Below are 16,912 nucleotides of genomic sequence, written 5' to 3' on the forward strand. Positions count from 1 at the left end.
GCACGTTGAATTTCTTAATGGGAATGGGATACGTTGCTTTCACACCTGTTTCACTTAACTGAGTCTCATTTCTTCGATGTCACTGATTCTCAACCCTGTCTGCACAATTAGAAGCAACCAGAAGCTTCTAAAAATCCAGATACTCAGGCCACAACCCAGACTCAGAATCTCTAGGAGTGGACCCAGACTGAGTACTATTTTTTTTCTCTCCAGTGATTCCACAGTCCACCTACGTCAGGGAATAAAATATTTCTCAAGCTTGCCCGGTGATCAGGAGCCCCAGAGACCCACCATAACTACAGAATCAACCCTTCAATGAAGGCACTGGGAGTCTGCATTTTCAATAAGCACCTCCAGCTGCCTTTTCTCAACAGACAATTATGAGAAATACTGTGTTGAATCATAGTCTGAGAGTTAGAAAGGATATCATCTAAAATCTTCACACTTGGTTCATCTCTAAACCATGGGAAACGTTATGAATTTTATGAACAGAAGACTAAACGTTTGAATGGTGTGGAATAAAATAATAAACTCAAGTTGTGGTGTGCACAGTGGGAATGGAATAACTAAAATTTCCCCCTACAAAAGATATATATTGTACAGCTCTATAAAACCTAAGTTATTACTTTTAGCTCTCATGGGAAAGTGAGGCAGATCAGCTTTAATGTAAATAACACGGAGGCAAGTTACTATGGCAAACCTGAAGGGGAAAAAAAATCAACTGCTGATATCCAAGTTGCAAAACACAGCTCAATTCTAATTGTGCATTGCAATAGATAATTCCACTCCTCCTCACTGATTGAAAGCATCAGACTCTGCCAGAACCACTGATCCATCAGTTCCCACTGAACATTAGGCCATTGCCTTTGAAAACTTAAATCTTAGAGAATCTCATTTCCTCTGGGGCCACATCCACTTGCCTGAATAAGGTAGCTGGCTCTAAAAGCTTTCCTCCTTCCTGTTTCCTGCACTGAGTCCTGCCTTTGTCTCAGCTTTGTTTGAGCCATAAATGCTGTCACTTTTTAGAGACTATGTTTAATTCTGAGCTTGTTAAGACAAAAGATAATGGAAATTGACTTTAATTAACATATACGTTCAGAATGTTTGCATTTCCTTCATAATGATTTTATAAAACTTACTTCCAAACTTCACCAGATGAGGCATTTGAGAATAATGGTGCGCAATCTGGTCTGAATCTAATCTTTGGAAACTATATCAACTTGTTCTATATAATAATGCTTGTTTTAATGTGCATTCACTGTGCTCGTTTCGTTGCATTTGCATTTATTTTTGATAAAGTGCTTGAAAAGAATCAATGTAGCCTAACTTTTGTGATATGAAACAGTGACACAGTACTGCTTCATTTGTTCTGATTTGGTGGCAAGTTCTTAGGATTAATAAAAGGATGTTTTGTAAATACTTGGATTGGCATGCCCTATAGAAGAGCTGGTGGAGAAGGCAATGGCACCCAGCACTCTTGCCTGGAAAATCCCATGGACGGAGGAGCCTGGTGGGCCTCAGTCCATAGGGTCGCTAAGAGTCGGACACGACTGAGCTACTTCACTTTCCCTTTTCACTTTCATGCATTGGAGAAGGAAATGGCAACCCACTCCAGTGTTCTTGCCTGGAGAATCCCAGGGACGGGGGAGCCTGGTGGGCTGCCGTCTATGGGGTCGCACAGAGTCGGACACGACTGAGGCGAGTTAGCAGCAGTAGCAGCAGCATAGAAGAGCTGGTAGGATTACAGAGGTGACCCCCAACTCTTCAGCTGAGTCAGCACATGGTACCTTGAATAAGAACGCAGTCGTGGGTATCCTCCCCATCACTGGGCTTCTCTAGGATTTTATTTTTTATTTTTTGTATTTTGTGTGCTTTGTTGAATTAGCTGTGTTATGTTGCGTGTTGGAAGGGAGAGGGCATTTTTAAAAACTATTTTAATAATAATTAAATTATCATTTTATTTTAATAATAAAAGAATAATTTTGATTTTATTTTTTAATTTTCAAAACCATTGCTGCTGTTGCCCTTTCCCCACTGTCAGCCCAGTCTCAGCGCACAGTCATGGATCACAGCCTAGTTGTGGCGAAGGGGCTTGCATAACTCAATGAAGCTGTGAGTCATGCCGTGCAGGGCCACCCAAGATGTACGGTCATAGTGAAGAGTTCTGACAAAACGTGGTCCACTGGAGGAGGAAATGGTGACCCACTCCCGTATTCCTGCCTGGAAAACCCCATGGACAGTGGACAGTACCTGAATATTCACTGGAAGGACTAATACTGAATGAGACTAAGCTCTAACACTATGACTACATGAGGCAAAGAAAAGACCCTGATGCTGGGAAAGATTGACGGCAAAGGGAGAAGGATTGACAGAGGGTGAGATGGTTAGAGAACGTCACCGACTCAATGGATGTGAATTTGAACAATCTTCAGGAGATAGTGGAGGACAGAGGCACCTGGCACGATGCAGTCCATGGGGTCTCAGAGTCAGACAGTGACTGAACAAGTACACAAGCTAATGCACAGTCATTGCTCAGAGGATGCCAGTTGTTATTCTGCTCAACCTGCTGTAACAAAGTAGTTCCACAGACTGAGTGGTTTAAACAACAGAAATGTATTGCCTCATAGTTTTCAAGACTCTAAGTCCAAAATCTAGATTTTGGCAGGGCTGGCCCCTTCTGAGGACTGTGAAGGAAGGATCTGTTCTAGGTCTTCTTGCCTTTTAGATGGCTGTCTTCCTGTTCACATGGCTTTCTGCCTATAAGTATGTTTCTGTGTCCAAATTCCCCTCATTTTATTAGGACACCAGTCACATTGAATTCATGCCACTCCTAGGTGGTACTAGTGGTAAAGAACCTGCCTGGGAATGCAGGAGAAGTAAGAGACATGTGTTCGATCCCTGGTTTAGGAAGATTCCCTGGAGGAGGAAATGGCAACCCATTCCAGTATTCTTGCCTGGGAATCCCGGGGCCAGAGAAGCCTAGCAGTTAAAGTACATAGGGTTGCAAAGAGTCAGACACAACTGAAACAACTTAGCAGCACTGGTGATGTCATTTTGATTAAATTACCCTGTCTCCAAATAAGATTATGCGCTAAGGTATAGGGTTAGGCCTCACCTTATGAATTTGGAGGGTGGCGGACACAGTTCAACCCACAATATCAATATTATACATGATTTTTTTCAATGTTTGTTATTATCAAATTATAACTGAGAAATGTAAATAAGTTTATTGAAAGGAAATCTTAATTATTGTATTTCTATGTAATAGGACTTTGGGCTTCCCTATCTCAGTAGTAATGGAGAAGGCTATGGCACCCCACTCCAGTACTCTTGCCTGGCAAATCCCATGGACACAGGAGCCTGGTAGGCTGCAGTCCATGGGGTCGCTAAGAGTCCAACACGACTGAGCGACTTCCCTTTCACTTTTCACTTTCACGCATTGGAGAAGGAAATGGCAACCCACTCCAGTGTTCTTGCCTGGAGAATCCCAGGGGCAGGGGAGCCTGACGGGCTGCCATCTACGGGGTCACACAGAGTCGGACACGACTGAAGCGACTTAGCAGCAGCAGCAGCAGCAGCTCAGTAGCAAAGAAGACGCCTGCCACTGCAGGAGACTCGGATTCTATCCCTGGGTCAGGAAGATCCCCTGGAGAAGGAAATGACAACCCACTCCAGTATTCTTGCCTGGAAAATCCCATGGCAGGCTACAGTCCGTGGGGTTGCAAGGAGTCAGACAGACATAGCGACTAAGCAATAGCAACAAAAACGGGACTTTACCGGTGTATCTGAGCTCTTTTCTGCAGGTAAGTGGGGATGTCCCACAGTTGGGGAAAAGATTGTATGACAGATTAACTGTGAATCTCTGCCTGATCTATAGTTGTTTTCAGGTGTACACTGAACTGAATTTATAGTCTTGGTTTCAGTGCTTCTGAGAGTCAAACTCTAAAATAAAAGCTACATCCTATTGAGTAAAATTTCTCTTTTGATTATTAGGCAGATAAGAGGGTGGAAAGACCAATGCCCTCCTTGTATAGATGAGAAGATGGACACCTCTAAGGGAGCAGTAAGGCTTAGCAGTAGCAGCCCTAGAATTAGACTCTAATTCCTGCTTTTTTTCTTACCACTTCAAACTCCATCTTCCACACCAGGTGTCTCCCATCTTATCCCCATCTTTCAAAACAACTCACTGTTCACTAACAACATCTGACTTTCCTTCATTCAATTAAAAACAATCAATGAATCCTAATAAATTTGCTAAGTAAGTACATTATTAATGCCCACGAGCAGGAAGAGAATTCTGAGGAATGCCTTAGGTTACCATTTTCTCATACCCATCAAGTCAATATATGTGTGTGTGTGTGTATCTGATTTGTATAAGTTGTATTAATAGCTTTCTTTACTCTTCAGATTCAGCTTTTCAGCTGAAACTTCCCTTATGGCCATACTTATATGTTTCAAGGCGGAAAAAGTTTTGTCTGAGATGTCCAGCTAATGGCCATTAATGATTACTCTTACAAACAAAAGAAGGAAGAGGCCTTTACCTTCTCTTTTCTACCAAGCCTCGATTAATGCGTCATTAATGCATTAACCTTATAACTGACATATAAAGTTTGGATTTTAGAAACCGCCTGCCTAATTCAGCCGATGGAACTGTGGCCTGGGCAGTGGGTTGCCCAAAGCCACTCTAGTGAAAGACATCTGGGGATAGGTCTCTTTATGCTCCAACCAGAATTCTTTTTTTTTGTTGTTTTTTTTTTTCCATCCAGAATTCTTAACGCCCCCATATGATGCTGCTTAATTGTTATTTAGCACATGTGTAAGCTAGTGGAAAATTTAATCTGTCTTTCCCTATGAAGATAAGAGAAACAGTAGTCCTAGTGTTCATTGGTGGGAGCCTTTTCATTACGCCACACTCATTAATGTTAAAGAAGAGACTGTGTTTTCTAAATATGTAATTTACTGTGACTATTTTCTAGCTCTTCACTAATGTTTCTGTCTGTTTGTCTGTCTACTCTGTTGTATCTGACTTTCTGTGACCCCATGGACTGTAGCCCGCCAAGCTCCTCTGTCCCTGGGATTCTCCAAGCAAGAATACTGGAGTGGGTTGCCATCTTCTACTCCAGGGAAATCTTCCCAATCCAGGGATCGAATTTTTACCTACACTTACCTGTATCTGCTTCTATGGGGAAACACACTGACTTTTAATATTTTAAAGTTGTATGTAAAATGTTGAAAATTTTCATTTAATAGTCTTCAATTTTTGTCCTCAGATTGTTTTGTAAGTTAGTAGTTTCTTTTAACCTCTTTTCAGGGTTATTAACTTGGGTTAAACTATATTAAGCAACTGCTATCTTTTTTGTGTGTGTGAGTCTAAAATCCTGGTGGATGAGCCAGCCCTACAGAGTGTCTCGGAACCAAGCGTGCTTTGAGTTGTAGGCAGTTCGTGCTGTGGGAATGCTAATTGTAGAACATTAAACTTATCGTGTTAAATTGATTTCTGGATGTTTCTCTGTGGAAGTCTTGGAATAGTCCTCCCCTTCCTTTCCTTGAGCCAAGAAAACTCTGAACCAGAACAATTCAATTTGTGGAAAAACTCTAATCCATGAAACAAACATAGTGCTAAGATAGATGGGGGGAGGCGGGCAGCAAGGGGCGGGGGGAGGGGAGACAGGAACATTTTGATCACTTTTGCATGTTACTAAAATATCTGAATTTCTGTTTCATTGCTCTGAGATGTATTTACAAGCTTTGTTTCTGAGGAGTATTTGCAAGCTTCATTCTAAAGCCTGGGAACTTCAGGAGCAAAACCTTCTTTTGAGCCATAGCTCTTGTGTTGTATGTTAAGCATTTGGAAGGAACCCCAAGGAGGCCTCAGGAAGCAGTTACTGCCTCTTGACTTATCATCCTGAAGGCGATTTGTTTTAAAGTTGATAATCCCTAGAGCTACAAGAGTGTCCCACATCTGCCCCGAATTGAAAACAGATTCCTATTAAGAGCCTTACATCAGCGCTGCGAATTCATTCGATCTGAGTCAGAAAGGAAGTTGGAGAACATTCGAACGTATGGCCTGATAGCAACACGGCAGCTCCCTTCATGGAGGATCAAGATGGCAGGGTATGTAGGCTGTCTGTTTTTGAAATTTAAGACTGTTTTTCTGTAAGGAAGTATCCTTCTGACCTTTGGGCAGGAATACTCGGGAGGGGACCGTGGTAGCAAACAGCTATGAGATAACTTGGTGGTGGGATTTTCAATGCCATTGATGAATCGATCAGAATTCCGAGAGACTGGGAAGCCTCTGCTGTCTAGAAATTCCTCTGCTAGGTTTTGTGTTTTTGTGACTTATCATTTATATAAAATATATTCAAAAATTATGTAGGTATTTATGTAAAATTCTGCCCCCAAGACTCTAAAACAATTCTGTAAGCCAAGAAAAGTTTTTACTGTTTAAGAGCCAGAGCTTTTCCACCCTCGGCTTATCTATGAAATTATCTGCAAATATTTCCTCACATGCCAGGAATGAAGGATGGAACTCTGAACTTCATATTCCAAGCCTCAGGGGACCAGGACCGTCTGATTAACTTTTTAGCATTTAATATCCTACTGAAGTCTTCTTCTCAGCTGGCTGAACAACTTTTTCCCTTTCTTTTCTGTGGAAACTGTCTGTTATAGAATGTGTGGTTCTTTTTCTTCTAAATTAAAAAGGAGATCAGATTTGCTCATTAAAACTGATTAAAGGAAAAAGTAGGGTACAGGGGTTGTGAACAAGGGTCTGAGGGCTCCATGGCTTGAGGCATGGATTCTGAGCTACGCTCTGCTCCCCTTGCCAAGCCCTCCCCATCCCCTACCTGGCTCCCGAGGTCCTTCTGGCTCCTTTTCCAGGTCTGGACTGGGCTTTGGGGAGTGGAGGAGGCCTCTCAGGTTATTTCCAGAAGACTATTCCACTCACCATTTTCTCCGAGAAGCTGAGGACAATACCTAGTCTAAGTGCTATCCAATCGATACTTGTTGAATGAAAATAGAATTGTGGAAGAGAATCCTGGAAGAAGCATCAGTTTGAACATCTGGAGCCCGTGAGCCTCTGTTTGGGTTAATTTCCACTCCCCTCCTTGAGAAGATTGACACCAGAACTAAAGCCTAGAAGGTGATGAGTAATTGAGAGAAAAGTGCTAGAATGTCAGTCAGGGCAACTGTGTATAAAATGCGTGATTCCATGGTTATGGTATTAATAAAGTAAAGAAATGAAATATGAGTCTTGAGAGGTAACAATTGCCCTCCGAGAGCGTTCAGGAGTCCGAGGAAACTGGTGCAGGAGAAAGTGAACAAACACAGCTGGCCGGCTTCCTCTTGAGCTCAGTACAGACGTGCTCATCAAAAGTGTTCTGACAGCACAAAGCCTGTTCCTGTTACATGCGCTTCCCCCAGTTTCAGAAACAATGTATTAAGGGCAGCCCAGTTGGCAGGTAAGATATTCAGTCCAAATGCCAAAATACTGTCCCCTCTTGACTGGCTGCCCACAGTTCTTGAAAGAGGGAAGGTATTTTGGATGCCAAAAATTGAGTGCAAACTGTGTCATGGGACTATGCCCTCTTAATCCCAGCAAGACAGAGGCTCCCTTTTAGAAAAGGAAGCACATTTGGGTTTTTGTGCTGGAGGATGCAAAAAGATGTATTGATCAACTCAGACAGAAAGAGGAATTCTCAGGCTTAGAAACATCGCTCTGTCCCAGCTAAGGAGACTGGCAAATGAGCCTTGAAATCTATAGAAACAGTTCCAGTTCAGATCAGCCTCCTCTTTGGCAGATGATGCTAGGTATAGAGGTATTTATACAGAGATAGATTTATATATCTTAATTTAACTAACCTATTTAACTTCAATCCCAGAGGGTTGGGAAGAAAATAAAAAGTAGGGTTGCAGAGACATCCAGGTTAAAACTGATATCAAAAATTTAATTACCATTACCTCAAGTAAAATTCACTTCCAGAAGTCTCTCTTGCCACATTTGAGTAACAGAATAAGCAGGTCTTCATTTGGGGCCACATCTTCTTTCCTTGCCCCATATTTGAACATCAGGCAGGTCTCTAAGGCTGTTCCACCATGCCAAGTCACAAAGAGTTTTGTAAACTGTTGTTTAGAATTCAGAACGCATTATTCCCCAGAAACAAGGTTAGGATCCCAGCTCAAGTTCTGAATGCAAATTTATCCCTAAATATAGAGAATCTGTTACAAGTTTCTGGAAAGGGACAGAAAGAACATCTATTATTTATTTTAAGGGCGTTGAAGAATAAATTTTACAATGAACTGTAATTTTTAATGATATAATTTTATAATGGACTGTAATAATGCTTTGAGAGCATTTTTAATATCCTTGAAAATTAAATTCTTGGCCTTGCACACCAGTCCTTTCTTTATCTAAACCCTAACCACCTATCCTTGGTGCTTTGTCTCCTCTTTTGAATGATACTCTAAATTGGAATCCTAGCAAATAATTTTCATGTACTTTTCCACCAACAAGGTTTTTTTGGGGAGTCTGGAATATCCTCCTCCACGTTTGGTTTCTGGCAAACTCTTGATCAACTCAAACATTAACAGAGTTTAAACCCCTCTATATTGCCTCAGACTCCTATTTCTCTCCTCCTTTGGCACAAACCCTTCTGAGAAAACTTTGCCCAATTTCAAATGGTTCCTTCTCTGACCTTCTAAAATACCAGAGATCCTAGTTGGAAAACTTTCCCCTAGGAAGAGTTAGAAACGCTCCTGCCCACCTCTCCTGCATTTTTCTTAGACTTTGTAAGAACCACTATGTATTAATGTTAACCCCAGTATATTGCAAATTTTATTTATATGTTGTTCCTTTCCCTAGATTGAGAATTCCTTAAAGATAGGGACTCATTTAGGACTTTTTTTTAATTTTATTTTATTTTTAAACTTTACATAATTGTATTAGTTTTGCCAAATATCAAAATGAATCCGCCACAGGTATACATGTGTTCCCCATCCTGAACCCTCCTCCCTCCTCCCTCCCCATTCCATCCCTCTGGGTCGTCCCAGTGCACCAGCCCCAAGCATCCAGTATCGTGCATCGAACCTGGACTGGCAACTCGTTTCATACATGATATTTTACATGTTTCAATGCCAACAACCCCGGGATATACTAAATAGTTAATAAAAGTATAGATGGATGAATGGATGGATATGTGATTGGATGGATAGAGAATAGAGAGATGATTAGGAAGATAGGTGGATGAAAGGATGGATGGAAGAGTGACTTCTGTATAAATAAATGGTTGGTTTATTTAGAGGACAATGAAGAGCTATATGGAAACTTCTATGTTCTGAATGGGATTTTTTGTTTCAAGGGCATGATATTAGTGAAATTTGACCATTATTATTTTGCTTCTATGGTTATGTAAAGAAGGGATTATGAATAGTGTACCTGCAGCTGACGTGGCTCCCAACACAAGCAGATGGAGAATGAAGTTTGGAATAAGAATGCATGGGTTCTAACTCTAGCTCTCTACTTCCCAGTTATGTGGTCTTGGTATATTATTTACCTCTCTATTTTTGTTTTTCTTCATCTGTAAGATGGGACATAATAACCTACCTTCAAGGAGTTGCTGTGAGCATTAAATGATAATCTAAAAGCTTTAGTCTAGTGCTTAACCCATATGAGGTAGCAGATAAAATGGTAATAAAATATGGATCTGAATCTGAAATGGCAGACATAGAACTTTGAATGCAGAAGGAATCTAGGCCCCTCCTATCAAGCCTTGGACTCTCTCATTTTTCAACTCCCCCCTTCATTTTGATGTAGTTTGTCAACAACATAATTCAACCTTTTATCCACCACTTCCCTTGTCACTTGGGTAATTAAAAATAAGATAAAGTAAATTTGAAAGTGTGAGAGAAAATAAGAGGGTTCATGGGGGTCGTGAGTATCACAAAAACATTTTCCAAAGCAGAGTTAAGTAATCTCTGATGGAGGAAGAGGGTATATTGTACATGCAAAATAAAAAAAGAGAGGATGAGGAGCAAGATGTTTAATGGAGCTGGCTGCAAAGTGAAAGGATGAGAACTTGCATTGTAGGGAAATTGCATTTCCAGGGTTATAAAAGGAGCAATTGCCAGTTTAACATACCTACAAATGCACTCCTATGCATCTGGAACCAAAAAGCACCTTGTGTAATTTCAAATACGCCACATAAATAATAATGATAGTAATACACTCTTAACTTACACTTAATATACCACTTACCAGATGCTAGGCACGATTCTTAACTCTTTAGACATATTAGCTCATTTTATCCTCACAAAAACCCAATGAGGTAGATACATAAAATCCTTGTTTTACTGATAAGGAAAGTCAATACACAGCTAGTCACATAACTGGTATGTGTGGGAACCAGTGCTTGAACCTAGGCAGTCTGGTCCCAGAGTCTACACAATTCACACATGAATGTACCTGCAGTTGACGAGGCTCCCAACACAAGCAGGTGGCCAGTTCAGCCACCGTGGTCAGCAACCCTGTTAAAAACCACTTTGGTCACCATCCCTATGGATAGACTTTTCAAAACATAATTCTAATGCCTGAAGAGTTCAAATGATAGAATTTTATAACGTGGAGGAACATTTAGTTCATTATGCCCAGACCAGCCAGCTGATTGGGCTGAGAATTTCCAGTAAGTCAGCCTCAGGGACACTGATCAGAATCTCTGGGGACCAACAAGCGATGACAGCTAGATGACCTTAGCTACCCTCATAGCACTGCAGTGTCAGAAGGACATCATCTTTGTTCCAGATACTATCCAAGGAATTTGAAAGACATTTTTCTTGAGTTAAGTTGACACCCCAGTAGTTTTCCAAATATGAAAATAAATACAGATGTGCTGTCTTTTTTTTTTAAAGAATCATCATTTTCTAAGATATTTGTGTGTTAATTTGACTGCACCAGGTCTTACTTGAGGCACACAGGATCTTTGATCTTCATTGCAGCATATCGGGTCTTTTATCTGCTACACGTAGGGTCTTTAGTTGTGGCATGTAAACTCTTGGTTAGAGCACGTGGGATCTAGTTCCTTGACCAGGGATTGAACACAGGACCGGCTGCATTGGGAACATGGAGTCTTAGCCACTGGACCACCAGGGAAGTCCCAAGAACCATCTATTTTTTGACCTAAAAAAAAAAGTAATAGAATATGAGTTTGTGAGCATTCCTAGATTGAATTTGACAGGTCCACGTTCTAAAATAATTCCGTTACTCAAATTTCTATGAGCAATTTGATTCCATTTTCTCCTGCCAAAGATAGGGACACAGTCAACTAATTAACACTCTTAACAATTTTCACAAATTCTGATCCAAGGATGTGTTAGGCAAGCAGAAAGAATGTAATTCTCCCTTTTCCTACCTATTTGAATTATTATAAGCATTTCTACAATTAATAAAGTAACAATGCAAGTGCTGTAAAGTTATCTATTTCTCTGGCTGTTTTAGTCATTTCTATTTTAAGCCATTCACATGCCCCACTGATGTTTTAGGGAATAGTTTTTGAATGAATAGGTAGGTCAGCTTATTGGAGAAGTTGCCAGAAGTTTTGCCTGCCCCAAATACATCCACTTAATTACCCACCTGAGTTCTTTCCTTTGACTCAAGAGAACAAGAGAAAATAGCATTTGATACCTAGAATCACAAAAATAGGGAGCCAGGAGGACCTTTGTCTCTTCCTTGAATGGTAGTCAGGGGAGAGGAAGGAGGAAAAGAGGGAGGGGGTAGTAAGTGGATTGCTTTGGCTTTTGTCTTCGTTTTTTGCTCATCACAGTCTGGTTGGAGAATATCTTATGTAACATCAGACCCCTTTGGAGCATTTCTACATCCGTTCAGGTGTCCTGGAAGTAAACATTAAATTAAATTAAAACTTAATTTAATTTAAACTCAGAATAAAAGTCTTTACATAAACTGACTAAAAAGAGCTTAACTATTCAAAACTAGGTCAGATAGAAAAAGGCACTTTCAAGTGTCCAAAACAATCCCATCGTTTTTTAAAAATCCTGCAAACTCAAGCAATACATAATAGAAATGCAAAATTAAGTTAAATGTGCCCTTCAAGGAACTAATTTTTTTTTTTTTTAATCATCAAACGGCTCCAAAATGCCAAGAAAATACAGGACACTAAAATGAGGTCCAGATTCTCAAACAGGGGTTGAATTTTAAGCAAATTCTTCAGTGAGCGAGTAGATATTTCAGAAACTGGTTTTAGACCAGTCAACTACCTGGCAGGATTTTTGTGAAACTAGGATGAGATTTAATGAATTTCAGTCTCCTAGTCCAATAGCACACAGTGAACGGTTGATAATATTTTGCTAAATGAATGCTGAAGAATTATTTTGTTTAATTTCTTTTATTTAAGCATAGTTGATTTATGCTGTTAATTTATGTGTTAATTCATGCTGCACTGGAGAAGGAAATGGCAACCAAAGTGATTCAGTTATGCATATGCATATATATTCATTTTCATTGTCTTTTCCATCATGGTTTATCAGAGGATACTGAATATAGTTCTCCATGCTATTCAGTAGGACTTTGTTGCTTATCCATTAGATATATATTAGCATCTGCTACACCAAAGCTCTCGATTCCTCCCTCCCCAACTCCCCCACCTTTTATTACCTCAATAAAGAACTAGATCAAAAGAGTGTCGAAGAAGGACATCTTGGGATAAGAAAATATGAAGCGCAGTTGTTTCCCTCCCCTTGGCTACAAGTCTGTTCTCTGTGAGTCTGTTTCTTCCATAGATAAAATTTGTGCATGCCTGATAAGTCGCTTCAGTCGTGTTCAGCTCTGTGCAACCCTACGGATCGTAGCCCATGGCTCCTCTGTCCATGAGATTCTTCAGGAAGGATACTGGAGTAGGTTGCCATGCCCTCCTCCAGTGAGTCTTCCTGACGCAGGAAACTGAACCTGCATCTCTTAAGTCTCTTGCACTGGCAGGCTAGTTCCTCACTGGTGCCACCTCAGAACCAGATAAAGTTCATATGTCCTATTTCAGATTCCATGTGTAAGTGATATGTGTTATTTGTCTGTTTTTCTGACTTTTTTCACTTAGTATGATAATCTCTAGGTCCATCAGGTTGCTGCAAATGGCATTGTTTCATTCTTTTTTATGGCTGAGTAGTATTCCATTGTATACATGTCTCACATCTTCTTTACATTCATCTGTCTATGGTCGTTTAGCTTGCTTCCATGTCTTGGCTATTGTGGATAGTGCTGCTATGAACATAGGGGTGCATGTGTCTTTTTTAAATTATAGTTTTGCTCTCAGATATATGCCTGGGCATGGGGTTACCAGATCATATGACAACTCTATTTTTAGTTTTTTGAGGAAACCTCCATTCTATTTGCCATGGTGGCTGTGCCAATTTACATTCCCACCGACAGTTTTTTGTTTGCACTCTCTTCAATGCGGAATAATTCTCAGCTCATGTAGTCAAACCAACTCAGCTATCCTGTTTGGTCTTAGCTGACACTTTAGCACAGGTTATTCCTCAGATTACATAAAAACACCGCTTCCTAGAAAGGGCAGATCCCCAGAAAAGAGAAGTCCCAAATTTCTGAAACTTTATTTTTTACCCTTTTACAAAAGAGTAATATAAGAGACATGACTGGGTTGCTCTGAGAATTAAAGGATACCACATTTATCCATCCATCCATTCATTCATTCATTTGCTCTTTTAAAAATTATTGATCATGTGTTTTCAGTGCATCAAGTACTGCTCTTGTGCTTGGGAAATAGACGTCAACAAGGCAGATGGGGGCTCTGCCTGCATGAAAATTACACTCTCCCACAGAGCTCGTGGCATGTGAGTCCTGTGTCACTGCTGTGTCACCTAGCACTCAGCACCCCCTGGGGTGGGCAGCAGGCTGCCCTGGAAAGAGTAGTCAGTTTGGAAGGCAGATCAGAACCCAGTTGAATCCATGCTCCACATCTTGTCAGCTGAGTTTCCTGGAGAAACTTTCTGAGCCACAGTCCTTATCTGTAAATTGGGTATAATAATGCCTACCTTGCAGTGATTCTGTGAAGATGAAATGAGACACACTGAGGTCCTCACTAAATGGTAAACTTTCATTACTTTAATGGAGAACTAGATCAAAAGAGTGTCGAAGAAAGAAGGACATCTTGGGATACGAAAAGCTGAGAATCAGTTGTTTCCTCTGAGCACATCCTACAAAAGATATACCTTTTCAACCATTTTTTAAAAAGAATGCTGGCATGGAGCATATAATAATAAGCACAGAAGAAGCATGATGTCTCATTATACATAGTACATTGTACTGGACATATGCTATTTGTCCTCCTCCCTCCACAACCCCAGTAAAATGAAAATAAGGGGGGAAATAAAACCATAAGAGCAGCAGTGATGGGGAAGGTGGATTACAGAAGTAAGAAATGCCAACAAAAGTTGGGAAGATTGAGCATAGATTGAGGGAAACAGTAGCGACTCCTGTAGAATACAACGGAGGAAACTGAAAATAAATTACGTGGGGTGGGGGGTCTGGAGAACACCCACAGGAACCAGCATATTGGAATCTAAGAAGGTTCCGGGAAAGGAGGCCCCCCAATGCTGGGCTTCCAATTTGAGTTCTGGTGGCTCAGTCTTCAGTTCAGTTCAGTCGCTCAGTTGTGTCCAACTCTTTGTGACCCCATGAATCACAGCATGCCAGGCTTTCCTGTCCATCACCATCTCCCGGAGTTCACTCAAACTCACGTCCATCAAGTCAGTGATGCTATCCAGCCATCTCATCCTCTGTCGTCCCCTTTTCCTCCTGCCCCCAATTCCTCCCAGCATCAGAGTCTTTTCCAATGAGTCAACTCTTCGCACGAGGTGGCCAAAGTACTGGAGTTTCAGCTTTAGCATCAGTCCTTCCAAAGAACACCCAGGACTGATCTCCTTTAGAATGGACTGGTTGGATCTCCTTGCAGTCCAAGGGACTCTCAAGAGTCTTCTCCAACACCACAGTTCAAAAGCATCAATTCTTTGGTACTCAGCTTTCTTCACAGTCCAACTCTCACATCCATACATGACCACGGGAAAAACCATAGCCTTGACTAGATGAACCTTTGTTGGCAAAGTAATGTCTCTGCTTTTGAATATGCTATCTAGGTTGGTCATAACTTTCCTTCCAAGGAGTAAGCGTCTTTTAATTTCATGGCTGCAGTCACCATCTACAGTGGTCTAAACAAAGAATCATCAGATAACAGGAGAAAGCTATAGACATGAAAGACAGCTAAACAGGTGGGGAAAAGGAACTCAGAGGTAGCAGAGAGTTTGAGGGACAGAATTGCATCCAAAGCACACTGAGGCTCTTTCTGCCATCTTGAAGCCTGCCAGAAGCCTGCTGGGAACAGGACTTCTAAAACAACAGTGTATTTGGAAGGCTGTGGTCCAAGGCCATTTTTGCTGGCTATCTGTGGAGTCTCTGGAACCAGAGGGAGCACACAGCTCTTTTGAAAACTGAAGATGTATATTCTCAAGATGAAATTGAATTCTATGAAAGAGAGATGTGCTTATGTATACAAAGCAAAGAACATAGTAACTCCTGGTCGGAAAACCTAGCAAAATCAGAGTTCTCTACTTCAATTTTTAAAAATACACTGCTTAATTTAAAAAAAAATCAGAGTAGTCTGGGGAAAGATAGCTCATGCTCATGGAAATAGTGGCATGATTCATGCCAAATTCTGAACCTTCCAGCTAAGGCATTGGACACAGAATCTGTTGCCATGGGAGCCTGGCAGACTACAATCCATGGGGTCTCAGAGTCAGACCTGACTGAGCGATTGAGTGACTGAGCAAACATACCCTTCAAAAATTTAAGCTTACTATAAAGCAAATAAATAGAAGTATGATTTTGTTCTCTCATGTGTTGTTTATATATAAACACACACATATGGGCTTCCCAAGTGGTTCTAGTGGTAAAGAACCCGCCTGCCAATGCAGGAGACATAAGAGATGCAGGTTTGACCCCTGGGTTGGGAAGCTCCCCTGGAGGAGGGCATGGCAACCCACTCCAGTATTCTTGCCTGGAGAATCCCATGGACAGAGGAGCCTTGCAGGCTAGAGTCCATAGGGTGGCAAAGAGCTGGACATGACTGAAGAAACAATACACACACATATACACATACACACACTGAGAATGCTCAGTGAGGCAAGAGAAAGAAAAACACATAGAGTAAAAAAATAAATAAGTAAATAACTTTCTGAAAACAAAAACAATTTATAAGAGGCTTAGAAGATAAAGTTTAGGAAATCTGCCAGAACTAGATAGAAAAATAGGACAGAATTTAAGAAAATTAGATGATCAGTCCAGTAGATCAAATATCCAAATAATAAGTTCTAGAAAGAGAGAGCTGAAGAAACAAAATGGAAGAAATCAGTGAAATAATAAACAAAAATTTCCTGAAAGAGAAAGACAGGAGTTTCCTGATTAGAGAGACCAACCCAGTACCCCACATAGAGAATAAAGCACATTATTGTGAAATTTCAGAACACTAGGAATAAATAAAAGACCCTAAAGGCTGCCAGAAAGAAAAAATAAGGTCAAATAAGACATCAGGAATCTGAATGGCATTGGCTGCTCAACAGTAACCCGAGAAGCCAAGAACAATAATTTCCAGATTCTGAGGTGCAGTGATTGCTGATTTAGAAATGGTCAAATATGGGATGGACTGAAAGCATATAAGGGGTCAGATGTTGACATCACTTTCAGCCCTTTCAACAAGCTCCTGGAAGACTTGCTCCACCAAATGAGAGAATAAGCAGAGCACTATCAACCCAGAATAGGACTCCAGATGGAACAGATAAACAAAATAGAGAAACAGAACTGACAGATATACCAATGGGTTCTGTTACAATGTAGGATGTG

General features: G+C 40.8%; 1 protein-coding gene across 1 annotated transcript in view; it reads left to right on the forward strand.

Moving 5' to 3' along the window:
- The first annotated feature begins 5,680 nt into the window (after window positions 1-5,680).
- SASH1 (SAM and SH3 domain containing 1) overlaps window positions 5,681-16,912 on the forward strand; it is a 260,426-nt gene continuing 249,194 nt past the window's right edge. Inside the window, exon 1 of the mRNA XM_055535907.1 lies at window positions 5,681-6,114. Coding sequence (XP_055391882.1) covers window positions 6,094-6,114 — 21 coding nt within the window. The 5' untranslated portion in view covers window positions 5,681-6,093. The remainder of the gene's footprint in view (window positions 6,115-16,912) is intronic.

The sequence above is a fragment of the Bubalus kerabau genome, chromosome 9, assembly GCF_029407905.1.
Source record: "Bubalus kerabau isolate K-KA32 ecotype Philippines breed swamp buffalo chromosome 9, PCC_UOA_SB_1v2, whole genome shotgun sequence".
In the NCBI taxonomy this organism is placed as follows: domain Eukaryota; kingdom Metazoa; phylum Chordata; class Mammalia; order Artiodactyla; family Bovidae; genus Bubalus; species Bubalus kerabau.